Below are 22,375 nucleotides of genomic sequence, written 5' to 3'. Positions count from 1 at the left end.
CTAGGTTTGATTCCTCAGCACCACATATATAGAAAAGGCCAGAAGTGGCGCTGTGGCTCAAGTGGTAGAGTGCTACCCTTGAGCAAAAAGAAGCCAGGGACAGTGTTCAGGCCCTCAGTTCAAGCCCCATGACTGGCAAAATAAATAAACAAATAAATAAATAAATAAATAAATATATATATATATATATATATATAGAGAGAGAGAGAGAGAGAGAGAGAGAGAGAGAAGAAAACGTTGAAGCAAAATGTAGACCACACCGATTTTCTAACTTCTTTGAAAAGGGCTGGCAAAAAAGAAAGAAAGAAAAAGGATGAAGAGAAAAAGAAAGAAAATGATACGTATGCTTTAGATTATAAATTGAAACTTGTTTATAGACAATATCTCACATTTCATGCATAGGCTTTTATGGACATATATACTCACTCACCCACTTACAGGCATGAATTAAAATCAATCAAGGGGAAGACATTTTGTAACATACTAAGATTAATAACTTCTTTTCATCAGAAAGACACTGGGTAGGATTAAAACTACATGGATAGGAAGATATTTTCAACATATTTAATCAACAGGGGTTAAGCTCTAAAAAATCATAAACTTAAGGAACCAAAGAAAAGTTAACAAAAATATTATGAGAGGTAAAAATATAAATAGCCCCTATATATAATAAATATTAATATCATTAGCAATCATGGGTTGTAAACTGAAATCACAAACTGAAAACTTAGAAGTAAGTGACAAGTATCAGGTTAAAACACTTTGTAGAACTTGTTACTACTAAGAAAACTTGAAGATTTACATACACAATTTGACCCATGAAATCCACTTTTGATATCAACTACTTCAATTTACTGAACATATTTATCAGGCTCCACAGTTAATAGAAAGTGAATCACTTTGTAAAGCACCATTTCATAAGGCAAATTAATTAGAAACTACTCAAATACCATTAATAGGGAAAAAAAAAGAAAAAGAAAATACGTAAAATATAACATACATACAATGACACATAATACAAAAAAAATTAAGTGGCAGAAAAAGAAGTTTAGGATTATTAGATGAATAGAAACTTCTTAAATGTTCAAAACCAAACACATGCATTATAAATGTGATTTTCAAGAGGAAATCTTTGAAGTCAGTGTTCTTACAAGCTAAATTGGAGGTCTGTTCACACACCTAGAAGTCATAATCGCAGAGTTTAGCGAAGATACAGGACATGCATTATAGTTTCACCACAGAGAATTCCTCTTCAACCCACAACAGAACTTCACTCCAAGGAGGTGTTATACCTTCATTGCTACAATTCCTCCTAAATTGGGCAGTTTTATATGATTGCATTTTACCTTTGGAGCATTATAAATTAGTTGAATGTTGGTGTCCTCCAGCTGGTCCAATTTAGACTTCCCTAAACTTGTATAACTTTTAGGATTATCTAGATTCATTGAAACAATTTCATTTTAAGATGACAAAAATTATATATTGTCAATTCTTCTGAGTATTTTTAATGCTTCCTGATCTTCTTCAGATACATTAAAAGCCCTTTTGAGATTTATGCCTAAGTGAATGTGATAGTCCATGTGCTATGTAAATATAATAGTTTTCTGTCTTTTTATTGCTTATGTAATAAAGATATATCTAAAATTTTAAAATTAGTACTTCAAGATTTCTCCTTGTTTATGATAAGATTTTATAAAAACACATTTGGGTTGTTGGGTTCCGTTTTAATATAAGCAGTACATAAGTTTGCTATTTAATATAAACATTAAAACCTTGGTTCTATAAAGTAAATGCAAGAAATGAATTTAACAGATTCATATTTCAGTTGTTCTAATGATAGCTTTTGTTTAACATGGGAACTGCTCTGAGGACAAATGATAACACCTGATTTTAAAGAATGAAATGGTAGCTTCTGGTGTTAAGTTTACTGAGAACTAATTCATGTGAAAATGCATTGAATGACTTTTACCCTTATTGTTCTTAATGCCAGATGATAAAGAGATTGACCATTATTGTTCAGCTTTATATGCAATCACTCTTCACATGTCATCTTTTCTACATAATTTTAATACATAAAGGGAGTAAATTTTAGGGCAGGGAAAGAATTTGCGGTGTGAAGCATCCAGGTTGGGAGTGATGGTTCCTGTGCTGCATGTCCACACTGTGACAAATGCCGATGAAAATAGATGTCACAGGGAGACTCTGAAAAGCTGATTCCAGTGGCATACATCTGCAATCCTAGTTACTCAGAAGGCTGAGATCTGAGGATCACCACACAGTGCCAGCCCAGGCAGGAAAATCCATAAGAATCTTATCTCTAATCAGCCACAAAAGCCAGAAATGAAGCTGTGGCTCAAGTAAGATCAGTAGATTTGAGCGAATAAAAGTAAAAGACAGAACCCAAGCCCTCAGTTCTAACACAAAAAGTGGTAGAGAATCAAACTTATTATCACTAACACCTCACAAAAAATAGATTTCTTTACATCAAGCTTAAAATAACCAAAGATCAGAAAAAAATGAATCACACTTGCTATAGAAAATAGTCATTTTTCTGTTTTCACAAGAAAAACTCATGAAATTGTGCATTATCAATAAGTAAACCAAACACACACCCCAATATAAATTAGATGTTTTTAATAGTTGAATATCAAATTAGATTGCTAGAGAATAAAATTTTGCCAATTAAAAAATAACTAAATCCGAATGTATTGGGCTGGAAACATGGCTCCGGTGGTAAAGAATCAGCTACTGAGTTTAAGTCATGCTGCTGGCAAAAGTAGAAAGAGAAAGAAATAAGAAGGAAGGAAGGGAGGGAGGGAGGAAGGGAGGAAGGGGTGAGGGAGGAAGGGAGGGAAAGAAAGAAAGAAAGAGAAAGAAAAGAGGATGAAGGGAAGGAGGAAGAATTTTATTTTGAATGAAGGTAAACTGAAATTTAAAATTATAAGAAAAAAGAATTTCAAGTGTGAAAGTAATATAGTGAATATTTTGTCATAAAATAAGACCAATATTTATTAGTTTAGAAAAATAAATTATGATCAAATATGCTTTGAGAAGCTTATGAAAATATAATCAAAATGTTAAAGGTGCCTGAAGAAACTTTTGTTTGCTTACAGTAATGTCTTCAGAAGCTTATACCAAAAAACTCTTATCAAAATTTGCAACTAAAACTTCTACTAGGCAGCCACTGCAAGTAGCTAAGAGGAACACAACTCATTTTGTGTTGCTAGAAAATGCATGTTAATATATGCACACTACTCCCAGATGATTTTTCCAGCCATCCTAATTAGTAAAGTTCTTCCATATGACTATTATCTTTTGTTAAAACCATGAGAAACCCTGGCATTTAGGTATGTAGTAACACTTGGGACATTGCCCAGACTTTTAAAAAATTACTTAAAGCATATGTTACACAAGCAATTTTATGAAGAACACTTTATTTTACTGAAGAGAGATAGGAAAAATTGAACTGACATGTTTTTTAATCTGCTTGAATGTTTTACTGAAAGATCTTGATAGTAAGTTTGTGGAAATCCTTTATAGTAAATTCATCCATTATTACTATCCTATATTGTTAATAAATATTACTGTTTACATATGGAAATGAATTCACCTTTATCAAGAGTTTATTATCTACACCATAAGACTGAATGTATTGATTTTAAGAACTCATTAAATGCTAAAAAATATTTCCTCAGTTAAAACTTATAGTATTTTAAATGACCATGTTTATTTTGGCATAAAGTTAAAGAATAAGAATAAGAATAATCATATTGCTCATATGAAGTTTTTTAAAATTGTCGCCAGTTTATGAGATTATGGTCATTTTGTTGAGTTTAAAGGCAATCAAGACATCTCAGTAAACTCATGCCTCAGAATGCTGTTGTATTATTTAGAATCCTATTTTTAAAAGGATAATTAGAATGAAGTTCTTAATAGTTAATTAGGATGATGTGCTACTTTGACAATTTAGCAGTAAAAAAGGGATAAAGTTTAGTAATATTAGCTGAAGGAAGTAATATACTTGTCCCTCATAACTACGTCTTACTTATTTTTTGATGAATATACTTCTGTATATGAATGTGAGTAACACATATGTTTCTTCTTTTATCTTTTTGTAGCATGCATTGACTATCTCTTTGTATTCATTTGCATGATAGTATTTGTGGTATAGGCATATCAATGAGTTTAAAAGGCATCACATTATACAATGGCTCTGTATTTTTTTCTGGGGAAAAAGTTAAAGAATTTTCAATCATACCAAGTATTTACATTATGTCCACTACAGCCTGACCTTGTTATTGTCTTAATTTGGAGATTTAAGTATAGTTTATGAAGACAGTACATATGTGTCACAATGATAAGGACTTGGGAAAGAGAATGGTCAGTGTCAAGTTAGCTAGCTCAGGATACCAAATATTTAGTCAAACATGATGGCAAAATGCTTATGTAGAGATATTTTTAGGTGAGGTTAATATTTAAAGCAGTAGGCTTTGAGTTAGGAAGTTAAGATGATTACCCTGCAATAATGTGGAACTCATCCTGTCAGCTGAAAGCTGAATAGAAGAGTGACAGCTCACCTTAGGTAGAGGAAAATCTGCAGCTTTCTTTAAACTAAATTGGAGCATCCACTCATAGTTTGTTCACACCCTTGTGGTTAAGCACTTGCACTCTAAATCAAGACTGTTTGGGTATAAACTTTGAATATACCAGGAAATAGTAAAAAAAAATATATTGGGACCTTAAATGCTTCCTCTTTGCAAGTGTATAATAAATGGTAGTCTTTTACAGAATTTTATTGAGGAATAAGTAAGTTTTATATATGGAAGGAATTTAGGAAAGGCATGCTCTACATATTGGACAATGTTCTAGGCATTCAGTGAATGTTAACTCTGATTTCCAAGGTTCTTCTAATATAGTCACAAAACTTGCATTTAGTTCTACAAAACAGCAATGCAATGGACAGTTTTAAGGCTCACAAGGTTTTGTAGAAATCTATTTTCATAAGAAATATTCAAAATGAAAGGAAACCACCCACTGGTATCAAATTTTATATCCTTGAAAGGAATAGTCAGCATTTTAAAACACCTAAACTGAAGATATACCTTGTTCAAAGATGCCTGCCTCTCTCTCTCTCTCTCTCTCTATATATATATATATATACACATATATGTGTGTATATGTAGTCACACATATATACATATATAATATATGAAATCATAGGAAGTTAATCTAAGCAGTGACTTTAAATGTGACTTCCAATTTTTAGTAGTTCCTAGAAGATTTGGCTCTAGTGTCATAATTTATACTTAACCTCTATTTTTTCCATCATCCTGCTCAATTCCTACATATGTCCTTGCCCCATTTCCCACAATTATCTGACTAGTGTGCATTATTTATATTTTTGTTGATAGCATCTTCATTTTACTAGTACTTAAGTCTAAATATTTGTATTATTTGGGCATAACGAGAAAACCTTTATAATGTTGAAATAATAGGTGACAACTGTGAAGAAGAGAAAAGAAAACATTTCAAACAGAAAATGTTTTAAACTGAATAGTTAATGTTTATCTAAAAAGACTATTAACAAAAATGAAAGAGTGAATAAGAAATGCACAAAGAATATTTCTTATATTCTGTCAAGACCATGGCTTATTAATAGAGATAATACTTATTAGTATTGTGTAATGGATTTTACTTTCCATTAAACATTCATGCAAATGATCCTATTTAGCTTACTAACAATCCCATAAATCAGGAAGAAAGCAGAGTTCATCAGAGTTCATCACTGATGACATTTGGAACTGGATAATATTTTGTTTAAGGTAACACACTTTTTGAGTAGCATAAATGATCTTTATCCATCAGAAACCAGTAGCCTCTTCAACACCCATCCCAAATATGACAGCAAAAATGCCTCTATAGATTGCCCAGTATCTCCTGAGGAACCAAAACACCAGCAGTTATGAACTATTGCTAGAAAGAAACAATATCTTCCTTTGAAAAAAATAGGATAGGTGACACTCAAAGAAATTATTTTCCGCACATGCTTTGTCTCTGAATGATCTTCACAAAGTTCACAGCTATGGAATGACATAAATAATGACTCATTTGACATAAATGTTATGCGTGAAACATGAATCACCCCTAATAAACAATCTATTGTTTGGGTGTGCCCATTTCATTATATAATACCCATTTCTGAATTCACTTTTGTCTTAGCTGATTCAGGCATTATCTCGTGCTTCTTTCTTCTCACAAAATGAAAACATGCTATTTTGAATTCCAAATTAGAAATAAGCATTATGAGAATTTACCTGAGCACCAAATACATTTGCCTATTACATGCTTCTGGATAATTTCAAAGCTATTTCATCTCAGTTTGTGTGAAATGTATAAAACAAGTTATCATTCCAACTAATTAGACAGCTAATATGCCATTCAATGTTTATGAATATGTTTCTATCATGAATACACTGAAAATATTTTGCATTAATATTATAGAAAAAAACATTATATATGTATGTATATATATATATATATATATATATATATATATATATATCATTGGGCTTGACCTTTGGGCCTGGGTACTGTCCCTAAGCTTTTGTGCTCAAAGCTAGTGCTCTGCCACTTGAGCCATAGCTTCACTTCCAGCTTTTTGTGGTTAATTGGAACTAAGAGTCACAGACTTTCCTGCCCAGCAGTGATCCTCAGATCTCAGCCTCCTAAGTAGCTAGGATTATAGTCCTGAGACACTGGCATACAGTCATGAATTAAAATTTAAGGATAGAGTTTAAGCTACCTTGATTATCTGACTAAAATATGTCCAATTACTTGAGCTTTCACTGAAGCTTTATAAATGTTCTCAATGACCTAATAGTGTGCCATCTCAGTCAGTGTAAGAAATAGCATCTGTTTCTCACATTATCACCTTTGCCCAGGTCTGAATTGGACTTTTGTATTAATATTCCAGACAGGAACACTTCACACAATTACTAGTGTTATACTTCACTCTCTCTAGTAGTGTTTCACCTCTTTTCAAATCATTTCTCGACCAAAGAATGGAAAACAGCATTGCCCCATGTTTTCCATTGCAATCTGTGAATGTGCAAGCTGATAATATGGAAAGGGGATGTTTGAAAGTCAGAGAAGATCAGGGTTACAAACCATACCTTCCATGACATACACCAGTGACCCCACATCTCCTTCCTTGATGATGCAGCTGTCTTTGCCATATTCCACAGGGTACATACAATCCACAATCTCTTGGATCTGGGACAGCTCTAAGTTCTTCATGAAGTCATTGTCAAGAATGGCCTCCTTTATAAGATCCTTGGACCTAGTGCAAGAGGAAAACAAGTTACTGACACATTTGACAGGCTTTTTCTTAGCTTGGGAGGCTTAGTGGCTCCAAGCATTCCAATGTCATATTATAAATGCATTTTCTTGCTAAGAGTCTAATAATTTTCTGAAGATCTAAGCAGAAAAGCACAGACAAATTTTCCTTTAAACAAACTAAATAACCTAGTGAACACCAAACAACAAAAATTATGCTATTTCACTATGTTTTACAAATTCTTTAACCACAACACTCTGGACAAGCTACTGACCAAACATTTTCAACAGAAGTTTGTAATATGGTTTAAGAATAAATATGAAAATGTACAAAAAATAGGAAGAATTATTTTCAAAAATGTTGTATAAAAGAACTCTAGGCAAGCATTTTAATATTAGAGAAATGAAGCATGATTTGTTTACTTTGGGACCTCTACTACTAGATATTGTGCTTTACCTTATTAGAAGACGTTTGTAATCTATTCTCTGCTACATACACAATTTCTACTGTATGGCTATTCATAATACGGGTAACTCCAGAAATAGTCTGAATGGAAATTTGAAAGAATTGATATCTAATTAGCTGAATGAAATCACTGGCAGAAATGTGATGGCTTTGTGTTAATCTACATCTCATGCTTATTTCGAGAATATTATTTCCTCAAGCATCTTAATTTATGGTAACCAGACAGAAAAAACTGTATCAAACAAGGTACTTGGAATGCCATGATTTAGATATGAGTTTAAACACAGGCAGTCAGAGGAAAAATATGTACAAAGTCTATCATTGGGATGCAATGATTAACAGGAAAGTTTTGTAGAATGTAAAAAAAATAATGATAATTTTATTCATCAGAATAAGAAGTGTCAAAACACTATCAAGACAGCATTTAAAGAGGAAGAGATGTAAGGGATATTTTGTCAGGAAGAATGGAGAATATCATCACACAAATCAGAAACCAAAAATGAAGAGAGCCAAGTCACTACCAAAACAAGAAGGAAGCAATGTATTTGATATTTTATATTTGAAATGGTAATTTAAAATATCCGAATAGAAGCTGGCCTTTGTCCAGACTGATTTAGCAAGTAGCTTTCCAGAACGTAATCTATAGAAGTAACCACTGATGCAGTCTTTTTGGGAAGGGGAGGAGGGGTGACTTCTCACCTAGACCTCAAAGAACTGACCTAGCCACAATGTCCAATGTTTCATAATGATTTGCTTTTGAGTTATAAAACATTACATAAGGATGGAAACAATTTAAAATTCATCACAGTGCAGAACAAGCCTAGAGTGCACTATTATGCTGCGATTAAAATTACATTGATAAAGAATATTAATGGCATGGGGACATGGTAATAGTTTTAAGTGAAAAGGCAAGGTTCAGAATGGTTTATAGGGTTAATATATTCATAATGAAATATTTTTAGTTATTTTCTTAGTCACCTATACTTGATTCCTAGCCTAGACCTGTCACCTAAAATATGCCTTATGCTTTTAAGACTTCATTTTGTAATCTCTAAAAATGATATTTAAAAAAACCAACAGATTCATTTGTGAACACTAGTAACAATATAGTTCCCTTCAAGAGTACTCAGAGAGAGATAAAGATGGTAGTAGTTTTAGTTACAATCACAGAACTGGGATTAATTAGCATCAAATTAACACTTGAGATAATATCAAAGCAAGATAACAAATTTATGACTTCCTTGCCTTGGATGACAGAATTCTTTTTCCTACCTTTCTATCTGTAAAGTTTTCTATAATGGCCATAGTTTTGTATCATTTTTTCCATTTTGAAAGTAACTAATGAAAAGCAATTGTGCTTTCAGCAAAAATAAAATGAATCAATGGCTCCTGTAATTTATACCAGTTGATTGTTACTGATGCATGCAACATTAGTCTTCAATGGATAAGCTTTCATGGGGCTTGTAGTTCATGCTAAGGGCAGGAATTCTCACATTAAAAATGTACCCAGTGCCTTACATATGAAACTGTAATCCGTTAATCTGTACATCACTTTGACAATAAATAAGTAATTATTCAGAAAAAAATAGATGATGCTATGAGACACATATCAAGATATTAAGAACTTTCAGATGCTCTCTACTTAAACATTCCTTCTTGTGAGACTTCATTTCATTGGACAGTTCTTTAGTTTCATGACTACAGAATTGGTGTTTTAACTTTTGTTTAAAATTCTCACTTGCTAAAACATTGTCTTGAGGCAAAAGGTTGCTTCTCTTCAGATCTTAAAACAAGATGTGAAACTTGTCTACACCCATTTCATAAAGTCTCCTTAATTTTCTTCATTAGTAATAACCTCAAAGATACCCACAGTATCTTCATAGTGACTCCCAATATCTCTTGGTCTATAATTATTGATGTAAATATCAGAGTTTCTTGATCATTAAGAAATTCACTTGAAGGACTGGAGTCATGGTTCAGGTGGCAGACTGCCAGACAATGAACAAACGCTTCAGATACGGAGTTCAAATCCTTATCACAGATTTAAAAAAAACTAAAACTATAAAAAGGAGTTGAGCTAAATTATACTATTACAGGAATTCAATTGTATTATCTTCTCTTTTTCCACTATTTTGCTAGTCTAACCAATGATAGTGTATCCAATGTCTCCTAACATGATAAAGGCTATATCTTAAAAACCCTGGACCTCCATCTGTTGCATCTCAAGTAGCATTTTATCATTTGGGAAATATTAAAAAGTGTTTGATTAGAGACCTAAAGACTAGAAGTAAGAAAAGATTCAAACTAAAGCCCTCTTGGAAGTAAATAATTAGTTCCATCCAAAGACGATTGAAGAAAGTCACTTTCCCTCCTCTCAGAGGCAGATATATTAACCTATATTATGAAGACATCAGGTTGAGACAAAACAATGATCTCTAAAATAATCGCACCAGACTATCCCAAATGTCCAAGTGCATGTCACAGAGTGTCAGCATATTGTACGATGTTATTGCTTCCCAAATTCCATTTCCAATGGAGAATATTTAAGCTCAAGTCTCTGAAGAAAACAAATTCAAGGTTTTTGTGTATGCACCTGTATCAATTTAATGTAAATTTTCAGGCTGGGGATATTGCTCAGTGGTACAGTGCTTTACTAGTTTACACAAAGCCATAAACTGACCCACTGTGTGTGTGTGTATGTGTGTGTATACACTAAGCCAATATCAATATACGACCTATGACATATCTATATGAGAAGATATTTGTCTTCTCATTACAGATATTGTCAATTAAATGCCTCATCTATTCTGTGTCTAAAGTCTATCCTGAAAGCCAGATGGAAACCCTGTGCTTGTATGTAGTGCAACTCAATTACTTTTTGGCAGTAAGCCATTCCTGAATCCCTGCATCTTTATGTAATTTTTCCTTTCAGTCCTTCCCATGTCAAGAACTCAGAACTTCACGTCAGCTGTCAGTCATTCTCTCCACTGATTTTCCAACACTACAGCTACTCAGGGCCCCCAGCTACCTCTTCTTTGGTTGCTTTGTTTCTTCAAAGAAGTAGTTTAAGACACACAAGCAACTAAGATGGGAAGACACAAATAATTTCAGTTGTGCTGTCACCGGCACAGAAGCTAAAGAAAGTGGCTATCCCAAGTACCAGAAAGTGATTCTCTGCTCAAACCCAAAGAATATTTTTCAAGAATTCAGCAGTCTTCTCTGGCCTTGCCTGGCCCAGTGGCATAAGATGTAAACATAAAAAGGTCTTGAATATATATATTGCCAGTCCTGGGGCTTGAACTCAGGGCCTGAGCACTGTCTGTCCCTGGCTTCTTTTTGCTCAAGGCTAGCACTGTACCACACACATAAAGATAATTTGGTCATTTTGCATTCTTCCTATCATTTTAACAATAACCCATTGTCAGCCTCTAAAATATTAGTAATGCAGAGTTCTGGTACTGTACATTGTTTCTTGGGTTTCAGGAGGGAGAAAGTCCTGATCTGTAACATTGCCAAATTTCATGGTGCAAATACTCCTACTGGAGCCAACTTAAAGTGACTAAGAAGCCAACCTGATGGCTGCATTTCTAATAGTTTAAGAAGTAGACCTAGCATCATCTTATGTGTTCATAAGGGCATAGCTACTGGGCTATTGTGATCTCCTGCTAAGACTAGCCTAAACCTGTACTAATTATTCCCTATGAGGGAAACAATAGAGTCCATGTTTCTTTGGATCTGGCTCGCTTCACTTAGTGTAATTTTTTTCCAAGTCCTTCCACTTCCTTATGAATAGGGCAATGTCATTCTTTCTGATAGAGGCTTAGAATTCCATTATGTATATGTACCACATCTACTGAGGGGCATCTGGATTGGTTCCATATTTTAGCAATGACAAATTGTGCTGCAATGAGCATTGTAGTGCTAGTGGCTTTACTGTGGTCTTATAATCTTTTGGGTAGATGTCCAAAAGTGGGCCTACTGGGTCATAGGGGAGCTCTAAGTTTAGCCTTCTGAGGAACTTCCATACTGCGTTCCAGAGTGGTTGAACAAGTTTACATTCCTGCCAGCAATGTACTAGGATTCCTTCCCTTTTGGCCACATCCCCTCCAGCATTTGTTATTTTGTTAGTTTTCCTGATAATGGACATTCTTACTGGGGTGAGGTGGAATCTCAATGTTGTTTTGATTTGCATCTCTTTTATGGCCACTGCCTTTCATATGAAGCTGTAACCCCTCTGAATCACACTTTGACAATAAAGAAAAAAAAGTAAAGAAAAAAGGAAATGCTATTCCCCACTAATTTAAGGCACAGAAGGTTCCTAGATAGACCCACAGAATATCTGAGATAAATTGTCTTTCTATATAATCATAGGTGAAAATGGATAGTTCTTCATATGAAGGAAAATGTAGACCTGCTTTGCCAACAAGACTCAGTCTGGTTGATTCTTAATGAACAGACCCTCTTTCATTTTCTTAACCTAATAAAAACAATCTACTTTGTGGTAACCATATCATAGACTAACAATATGATGGTAGCAGTGGTATTATTTCAAGGAATCAGGGAGGTAAGCTCAGATTAATTAACCAGCAAAGCCTCCCAGAACTGAAAACTGCATAATAAGATCCAGCCATTTTCCATTTCCCCTCCGTTACAAAAATAAAGTGTAAAAGAACATTCTATGCAGAAGGAAGAAAAATAAAAAGTAAAAAAGTGCAAAGGTTCAGAGGCTGAGCTTAACTGGTTCAATAATCAGAAAAGAGGCCACTGTGGTTGAAGTATTCAATAAGAAAGTAGGAAAATGATGGGAGAATGAGCCCAGAGCTGGGTAAAGGTTTAAAGTTCAATCCTTCACAAATAATGACTGATTCTATTATTTTCTCAAAATGCAAACTTGTTTCCAATAACTTTCAGACTGGATTTTCATGTCAACCAACTGTACAAGAGTTGTCTCAGTCTTAGAGCAAGAATGGTCATCAGAATAAGAACTGTTTGCAGCCTTCATCATACTTATAATTTATTTTAAACAAATCATGGGTGTATCACTAGCCAAATGTATGACAAGCAACGAGGGTGACCATTTCAGCTTGTCTTTCCTCCTTAATGTACATTGTAATGTTTTTTAAGTTGCTAGTTGCTTCTAAATTTTTCTGAAGTTCAAAAACAGATGATTACATGCTGATGATCTAAATCATGAAATTACAGTCACATCGTTCCAGTAACAAATCACTGAGGAAATTAAACATTCATTTGTTCGAATATCATTTGGGTGGCAACTTAGACCTTCTCTTCGTTCATGCTTTTTTCTCACTGCCTCTGACTAGGAACAATGCTTCGAAAGTTCTGAAATCACTGGCTAGATATTAACAGATGAGAAAGAGCCTGTGTTAATTAAGGGGAAATTATCATTCTTTGTAGATGTTCAAATTACAAAAAAGAAAAAAAGCCAGTATTCAAATCTCCCATTCAGCTCTCCCATTCAGTCATTCGGCTCCTCAAGAGATGGAAGCATATTATAGCTAATTCACACTAGTGAGCCTCACTTAAAACAGGCCAGTCTCCAAAAGAGCTCACATCAAACTCTTGTCCTATAAGCTCCCCTTTTCATGTCATAGAACTAGAACTGTGGGTTTCACAGAAGTATTATAAAGTGCTTGCCTGAGAAAAAAATAAGGCCATACATATTAGAGAATGTAAGACCTAAACCACTTTATCTATTAAGAAACCACTCGATATCTGGCTTAGATACCCAAATTTCCAGAGCAATAACTAAAAACACACGGCATATGTTTATATGCTAAGCTACAATACAATAATTTAAAGCAATTTTAATCTTTCAAAGCAATATAATATATACATATTAAACTTAAATACTAGTTTGTCTCCAATAAGGTCAACATGTTTGGTACTAGAAACATACAATAAATTCTCACCACCCAGGGAAGTCTTCTAATTTCAGAAAATTCACCCTGCTAAAGTATCTTACATGTCTTAGGAAACAGAATATCAATCTTGATGCACTTAGTTCAATTGTATCTAAACAATATTACTTTTTTACATTAGGCTTTATTGTATTTGAGTTGTTCTAAAGGGAGACAATGACAGATAACAGATTGATTAGACATAGATGATATATAAATTATATATAGATATGAATATATCAGATCCCTATAGACAAATATGGATAGAGATACATATAGATATACAGGTAGGTATTAACATTTAAATACCTATCAATAGATAAATATAGAGAGGGAAAGAGAAATTTGAAATATAGATAAATATAGAGACGGAAAGAGAAATTTGAAAAAGAACTAAAATTTTAATTCATACTCCCAATTACAAAAATTATGTGATTCCTGAGCTTCTTATCCTATGTGAAAATAGCAACCTGATGCTGACAACATTCTTCATCATCCTAATAGTAATATGGCCTGCATACATGAATACTTATTATGTAGTCAGTTTGTGTCCTGAAATATGCAAAGAGCCTTAATTAATTATAATTTCACTTTGACTCTCTACATTGGCCATAGTAGAATTTTGAGTTATATAATCTGTTCAATGACGCAACACTATAGTAGTAGGTACAGAACTGAATAGGATTGAAAGATTAATCTGTTTGACTTCTGAGACGACTCTGTACTAAACTGTTTGACTTCCAAGCCAAAAATACCACATCATATTTTATAATTTGAATAAATTCTCCTAATTATGAAATCCAAAAGCAAATGTTTTCCTAATTTCTCTCTAATTCTGCAAAGGTAAAAAATGCTATGCTTGGATAATATCTGCAAAGACCATTTCATGCATTCAAAACAGTCCCACATCTAACATTTCTTTCTATTATTACCCAAACCTATGTAGGAGGTAGAATAGATGTGACTATTAGTCCTATGGCAAGTAAGAAAACAAAGGCACAAAGAGGTGAGATGCCTGTGGAGTTCTTGTTTGAGATTAGAGTAGAACTCCAGTCACTGACTCCCAGCTGAAATAAAGCACTTTACAATACTCCTTTTAAAACTGGCATATTTATAGTCAATCATTCATTTTTGGTCCTGTAGCTTTGTGTGCCTCTTTCTTTCTTTATTATTATCTCAATCTTTCTCATTCTCCAGTCACTTTAATGTTCAATCTCATCTGAATAAAAACAAATCCATTATAATAGTAGCAATAGGGAGCAACGTCCATTTAACAATAATTTGATGGTTTAAAAAAATCATGTGATGAATCAGAGACATTCCCTTTCTGGTCTATTTTATTCTCCACACTAAAGAAGTTTTAGCAATGGCAGGGGCAGGTGTCTCACATCTGTACGATGGCTACTTGAAAGGCTGAGAAGAGAAAGATTGCAATTTTGAGACCAGCTCATGAAGAGAAGTTCATGAGACCCTTTCTTGCCCAATAGCTGGCCACAGAGACAGGCATGCACCTATCATCCCAAGATACCCAGGAGACTAAAATTGGGAGTATGGCAGTTCCAGACAAGACAAGTGGAAAAACCCATGAGACTTCATCTGAACAGAGGGAAGCTGGATGTAGTACTGTGTGCTGATGATCCCAGCAAAAGCCTAAAGTAGGTCGGGCGTAGCTTACCTAGGAGGTAAGCAAGACCCTGTAGTAAGTAACAGACACCTACCTATAAGTAACAGATACCTTAGCAGGATGTGTTGCTCAAGTGGTAGAGTTCTAGTATAGTAAGCATGAGACCCTGAGTTTAAACCCCAGACTTATAAAAATTAAAAGAAAATGAAATTCCAGTTAAGATATTTAGCCTATACAGAGAGGAATGCCTCTGACACAGAAATACTTGAATTTAGCAATCAATTGAAACTTACTTGATTCTAGCTTGATCCTATCTGTCCATTCCTCTCTCTCTTGATCACATCCCTTTCCTCTCTCAATCTCTCCTCACAATCTACACTCTCTATTTCAGATGACCTTGAGATGCAGAGAAATAAATTATGTGAGAGAAATTAACAATAAAGGATGAATGTCTGTGTTTGAATTTCACATAAAGAGGAGGGTCTTTTTATGTTTTCGGGATAAAAACAATACTCCCAGAATTAAATTTAAGAAGATAACTGTATAATCAATATAATTAGTGATCTATAATACAGATACATTTCAGAGGAATCTAAATATAAGATACTTAAGTATTCAATACTTATATAGGTGCTATAGAGACATAATATGCAGAATTTATAAACAATTCAGAATAATGGTTTATATAAGATAAGCTGAATTAACCAACTTAAACTTTTACTGAAGAAGACAGAGAGGGTAGGAAGAAAGGAAGGTGGAGAAAGAAGATGAATTACTCCAATTGTAAAACTTGGATCCACTACCTATCTATCACATTCCATTTCATCCTCTGAAGGTTTGTCCCTATCAGTGGCAAACAGTCAATATTTATCATCTTTATAACACAAAAATTCTCAGTTCAATCAGCCACTGTAGGTAAATACAAGCATAGTGATTGATGAGTTCGAAATACAACTATAATTGCACCGCAATGTGATTTAAAGAGTGGCCTAGAGTTGCTACCGACACAAGTGTATTTATGGAAATAAGCCCTACTTACAGTTCTGAAAAAAATCACTACTAAAACTGTAGTCTTTGTGAAAATAAGGTCACAATCATCGACAGAAGACAGTAAAGAAATACAGATTGATAAAGAAGGTTAAGGAGGCCATGAAGTCAAGGAGGAGAATATAACACATAGATCAGAGGACATGGATTCATGATACATGACAAGCGGAAACAAATATTTATAGGCACATGTGACTAACATGGTGTCCAGGCCCCCAGCTACTCAAAACACAGACTTCAGGTCTTCAGTAGGCTGAAATTCAATATGTCTTACTACACAAGAAAAGAGATTTTGTCTTTGATGTGGAAAGAAACTGAGTAACAACATTGAGGCCTATAGATGAACAGCTTAAAAACTAACATTAAAAAGTTGAGGCAAAGAAATTAAATCTAAGATATCAGCTCTTCAACTTGAAGCAACCACATGGGACCAAAGGATTGAGAAAGCAGGCAGAAAAAGCATTCTCAAATATTCTTAGGAGAGTGGCTTCCATGACTTTGGGGATTCTTTTTTGTAAGGTAGTTGGGTTATGACCTACCATTGGTGGGCATGTGCTATTAAAGGTACAGGAGATGAGGTATTGCACAATTAGATGATTACAGTTAGTAATAAATATTATATACTTCAAAGTAGTTAAAAGTGGGAATTTAAAATGTTCTCATCAGTTATTCATTGGTTACTGCTTATCTATCACTCAGATTCTAGCTTCCATAAATGAGGGAAACCATGCAACCTTTGTTTCTCTGGGTCTGGTTTACTTCACTTAATGGAATGTTTTCCAAGTCTTTCACTTCCTTACAATGACACAATATCATTCTCTCTAATGAACGAGAAAATGTCATTGTATATGTATACTACATTTTCTTGATCCATACATCCATTGAGGGGAATCTGGGATGCTTCTATATCTTGGCTATGGTACATAGTGCTGCAATGAACATTGTGCTGGTGACTTTACTGTATATAGTTCTATTGGATAAATGCCCAGGAGTGGAATTGCTGGCTCATAGGATAGTTCTTTGTTTAGTTTTTGGAGGAAAATTTATACTATCCAAATAATATGTCTCTTTAGGAAAATAAAAGTCAAAGGCCAACAACATAAGCACTAGGGAATTGGTACTCACAAGAGGGGGTCATCAAGGGAGAGGGGTAAATAAATAAAGGGAGAAGGATGGAGAATATGGTCAAGAATTCATTGTACAAACCACAAAATTAAGACAAATAATGGAAAGCATAGGTGAAGGGAAGGGTGAAATGTTGAAGAGGGTGATACAGATCAAAATGCATTATGTTCACAAATTGATTTGTTAAATGGCACAAAAATTTCAATATGTAGCCTACAAAATTAAGGAAAGTGAGGGAAAGGGGGATTGAGAGAGATGGGTGAGAATGTTAAAAGGGGTGACATTGATCAAGATATACTGTATTCGGACACTGCTTTGTTGAATGGCAACCCCTTTGGACAATTATGTAAATATAATAAAATTATTACAAGTAAATAAAATGTTATTATGATGAAGCTATGGTAATTAAGGTGGGCATGTAGTTACTCTGATTGCTTCATTACACCATCTATACATGCTTTGTGATATCACTTTCAACCTTACAGATATACACAGTTATTACTTGTCAATTACAATAAAAGATAGGAAAAGTTCTAGGACTGATGGACCAACACTGCACACAGCCCTGTTACAGTTTACTTCTTTTTTTCTTTTTGTCATTTCTGTAATGAATAGGCACAATACAAGCCAGGACAGAATAAAAGAAGGTGAAGAATAGGGAAATCACCTGTGAAGACATGGTCACTTTCTTTAAGTCAGGATCCCAGGAGAAGTGATGTGTAGGAAAAAGCCTTTTGAGTGTTGCTATTGTATGTGCCTTAGGATACACAACTTGTCTCACCTTGTCTTCCTCATAAAAACTCACAAAATCAAATCAGACTTAGTAATTACAAAAACACTTGATACAACTTTTAACTTTCACCCAAACTGCTGACAGCAGTTTACTCTGTCTGACCCTTACACTGTTTATTCATTTATTCATTCAGTAAACATTCTGAGTGCTTCAAATTGGTACTGTGGAAGACATTGGAGGCCCAGGGAGAAGTAAAACTTAAGATAGAATCCCTGTTTTCTTGGAGCTGAGATCTAAAACAAAAGTACTTAGAGCAAAAGAAACAGACCATGTTCATGACTAACTTCCAGGAAGAAAGTGCTAGATCTCCAAGCTAGGACCTTTATTCAGGAAACAGGATAGACAGAGACAAATTTGGAGACCTAAGCAGGGGCTGGTTCAGACAGGAAGTAACAGTTTCCAGGAAAGAATGAGACTTTGGGGGAAATGGAAAACTATTTAAAAAAAATGAAGTAATGATATTTATTGAGTGACATAGTCTGAATTTTATCTTACAAAGATCACTAGGATTTCAGATATACAGGAGCAACTGCAGGTGGGAGGAATGGAGAAGGAAAGCTCAAAGATAATATTGCACTATTTTCAAGCACAACAGGATGATGGCCTAGATTAGGAAGGCGACAGTAGAGATGGAAAAAAAGTGTGAATAAGTATACTTTGCAAGGAAGGCCTACAGGATTTGCTGGTGGAATTAGTGTGGGGATGAGAGAAAAAGAAAGTCCGAGACTTCCAGCTGTGGAAACTTAATATACATTAGTTCATTTCCTAACATGATTTACATGTGGAGAAGAACAGCTTCCTGGAGACCAAATAAACTTAGAGGTGGGGTCAAGGACAAAGATCCCACAGATGGAGACTTAGAAATATCAGAAATACAGAAAGACACCCAAAGCAGACAGATAGTTGGCAGAAAGGGAGTATTTTAAAGAAAACTGAGTGGTTAACTTACCCTTTTTGATTTCTGAGTGAGTCATTTTTAATTTGGGCATCTTTAAGCCATTTGTCTCTCTAGTTCTGACACCATTCAGTCATTTGTTTCAAATGTATGTTCTCTTTGTCTAGCAACAATAAAGCATTTTTCTCCTTGTACTAATGATTAAAATTATTTTAAAACTATTTGTGATATAAATTTATTCAAACGGTATGTATTCAGAAAGTCCTGAGTGTCCAAACAGCCTGAGATCTTCCTCATCAATCAGAACAAAATCTCCATCAACTTGAAATAAATCAAAGCTAGACTGCCACTTTTATAGTGAGAATAATTCCTAATATTGAGGAAATATACTTATTAACAATCAGACAAGAAAATCCACACATGAAACTTGTTTAAAGGATTTGATTCTCCTACTAACTTACTGCAAATGGGAAAAAAAAATTTAAGCAGAAAGGCAGACAAGAGAGAACATCAAAGTGACTCAATATTAATCATACGTTGACTCATTTGACATCAAGTAAGCCTCATTACCCTCCCCTCCATTTATTTCCTAAGCTGAGAATTGTGTTGTAAATGACACCATTCAGAGAAATGACTGCACCATGAGGATCATTAAGATTTCGGTGCTGAAAATAGTATTTTGGAGCTCTAAATGTCAGTAAGGCAAAGCTTTAGCACCTAGTTAATAAAATGAATACCTTTTTTCCCTTTCAACTTGTTGACATTACCATAATGCGTATTTCTTCCTTATGCTATTAAAAAGTCAGCTCCTTAGTACTTCAATTATTTTGAAAAACAAGATAGTAAGTAACAAGTAAATAATTTTAGTTTAATATCTGACTCTTGGAAAAATAATGATCCTCTTAGCCACCTGCTCATTCATCTTCAGTTCATGCTCACTGGAATTCTAAGTGTGATAAAACCAGATGCTTACTGCTAACTTAAAGCAAATCTGGCATATTGTTTCCTTACCTTATCGCTTACCATTTTCTTCTGTAGTACACTATCAGAACCACCAATGTTGCTTTCCTTCCTAATGCAAGTGTCCAACATAACTTTCAATGTAGCCTCAGCTTCAGTCACATGTTGAGAACACTTAAACATGTTTCTTCTCTCAGTACTTAATTATCAAACTTTTCTTTCATCATTCCTTTAACTAAAGCCTCAGATCACCTGTCTACCATCTCTTATTTAAACTGTGATCATGAGGGGTCATTTGAACTTGTCATTCTGAACTACTCACTCAGCTGGCCACCGATCATAAATCTATGATAAATCACACCCTTGCCTTCAGTAACACCAACCTTCAATGACCCTCCTAGGGTCTGCGATCATGACTTCCCCAGAAACAGACCATGTTCATGACTAACTTCCAGGAAGAAAGTGCTAGATCTCCAAGCTAGGACCTTTATTCAGGAAACAGGATAGACAGAGACAAATTTGGAGACCTAAGCAGGGACTGGTTCAGACAGGAAGTAACAGTTTACAGGAAAGAATGAGACTTTGGCGGAAATGGAAAACTATTTTAAAAAAATGAAGGCCAGGTCCAAATTTTTTCGCTTTTATTTCTTTGCCTTCTGTATTCTTTCATTCAGGAAAAATTACTTACTAGTCTTTATACTGATATTAGTGAGTTGGTTTTTTTTTATCATGTAGTTCTCCAAGTGATCTTACAAAACAAGCTCATCGCTCTTAAGATTATCAGCATATTTACATTTTACATTCTCCAGCAATACAGAGCAAGAGAGTCAAAGACTTCTGAAAATATGGACCATGAAGAATTCTCCCTAAAAATGTGACTTTATCCTTCGCCACCCCATCTATATCATCAATCTACGTAGTTCATTTTTTACATAATATATATGGAATATACTGACTTCTCAAGATACATAGTTTAACTTTTATATACTGTAGATAGAATATACTGACTGTTTACTCACCTTTCCCCGACTCCATCAGTGTGGGAAGATGGAGGAGAATGATAGATAAGGTGACATTGATCAAGATACATTGTACTCCATAACCTGACTCATGGAATTAAGCACTTTGATATAACTACCTAAAAGTCAATTAATAACCTTTAAAAATCTGAGTGGATTTGGCTTTGAGCATAGTCAAATATTGATATATGCAATGTCATACAGTGCTAGCATGGAAAATACCTTCTTATTGTAGGTTTGCTTGTTAAGACATTTTAAACATTTAGGGCTTTTAAGTTTCTGTTCAACTTAATGAAGAAATTATCTGATAAAAATAGATTTTCAATCTAAAATAACGTTTTAAATATGTAAATCAATGTTGTAGGAAATATCATACATTATCATGAAGTAGAATTTACAAACGTATATAATACACTAGAACAAAGAAAGGCACACATAAAGAATCAGGACAAACCTTGTTACACTCACCCAGAGTGAAAGGAAGAAAGCAGAGCTTACCAGGATATTTATTCTCTTCAACACCCTACACCTTAATGATATGGCATACACGATCTCCATTTTTACCTCTTTCCTGTCTCCTCATCTTTCTACCTATTTTGTCTATGTCCCTTCATCTCTCTTTCCTTGTCCCCCCAACAGATATTCTGTTTCCTTTGCTATTTCCTTTCAATGTCCTTAATAATTCTTGGAGCTCTCTTATCAACTATTTTCTCCTTTTCTTTATTATATTCCACAATATTACTAATGTTACTGTCTATACACTGATGATGCCTAAATCTATACCTCAACCTGTGCTCTTTCCATAGCTCCTGCTTACACAGGATGTGAAGCTGATCACAGTCACATCATCTTAATCTATCTTTCCTTGCCCACAAATACACTTCTCTTCTAGAATGGTCAGCATCAATTACATGTATCTATATTCACCCACTTGCTTAAAATAGTAATCTAGAGGTTATGTTCAGCCTTTATCTTCCTCTCACAGTTCATAACCAGTCATGGAGACTCACCAATCATTTCTCCCTCCTATTAGGAATCTAGTTTAAGATACTTTCATCTAATAAATGACCTTCCTTCCTTCCTTCCTTCCTTCCTTCCTTCCTTCCTTCCTTCCTTCCTTCCTTCCTTCCTTCCCTTCTTTCTTTTTGTTTTTATTTTCAGTCATGGGGATTGAACTCTGGGCCTGGGCATTG

At 34.3% G+C, this 22,375-nt stretch overlaps 1 protein-coding gene across 1 annotated transcript in view; it reads right to left on the bottom strand.

Moving 5' to 3' along the window:
- Positions 1–22,375, bottom strand: part of Prkg1 (protein kinase cGMP-dependent 1) — a 919,569-nt gene that overhangs the window by 843,892 nt on the left and 53,302 nt on the right. The window contains exon 2 of the mRNA XM_048338777.1: positions 7,173–7,339. Within this exon, the coding sequence (XP_048194734.1) occupies positions 7,173–7,339 (167 nt within the window). The remainder of the gene's footprint in view (positions 1–7,172; positions 7,340–22,375) is intronic.

This window comes from Perognathus longimembris, chromosome 2 (genome assembly GCF_023159225.1).
Source record: "Perognathus longimembris pacificus isolate PPM17 chromosome 2, ASM2315922v1, whole genome shotgun sequence".
NCBI lineage: Eukaryota > Metazoa > Chordata > Mammalia > Rodentia > Heteromyidae > Perognathus > Perognathus longimembris.
This window is presented reverse-complemented; position numbering and strand designations above follow the sequence as displayed.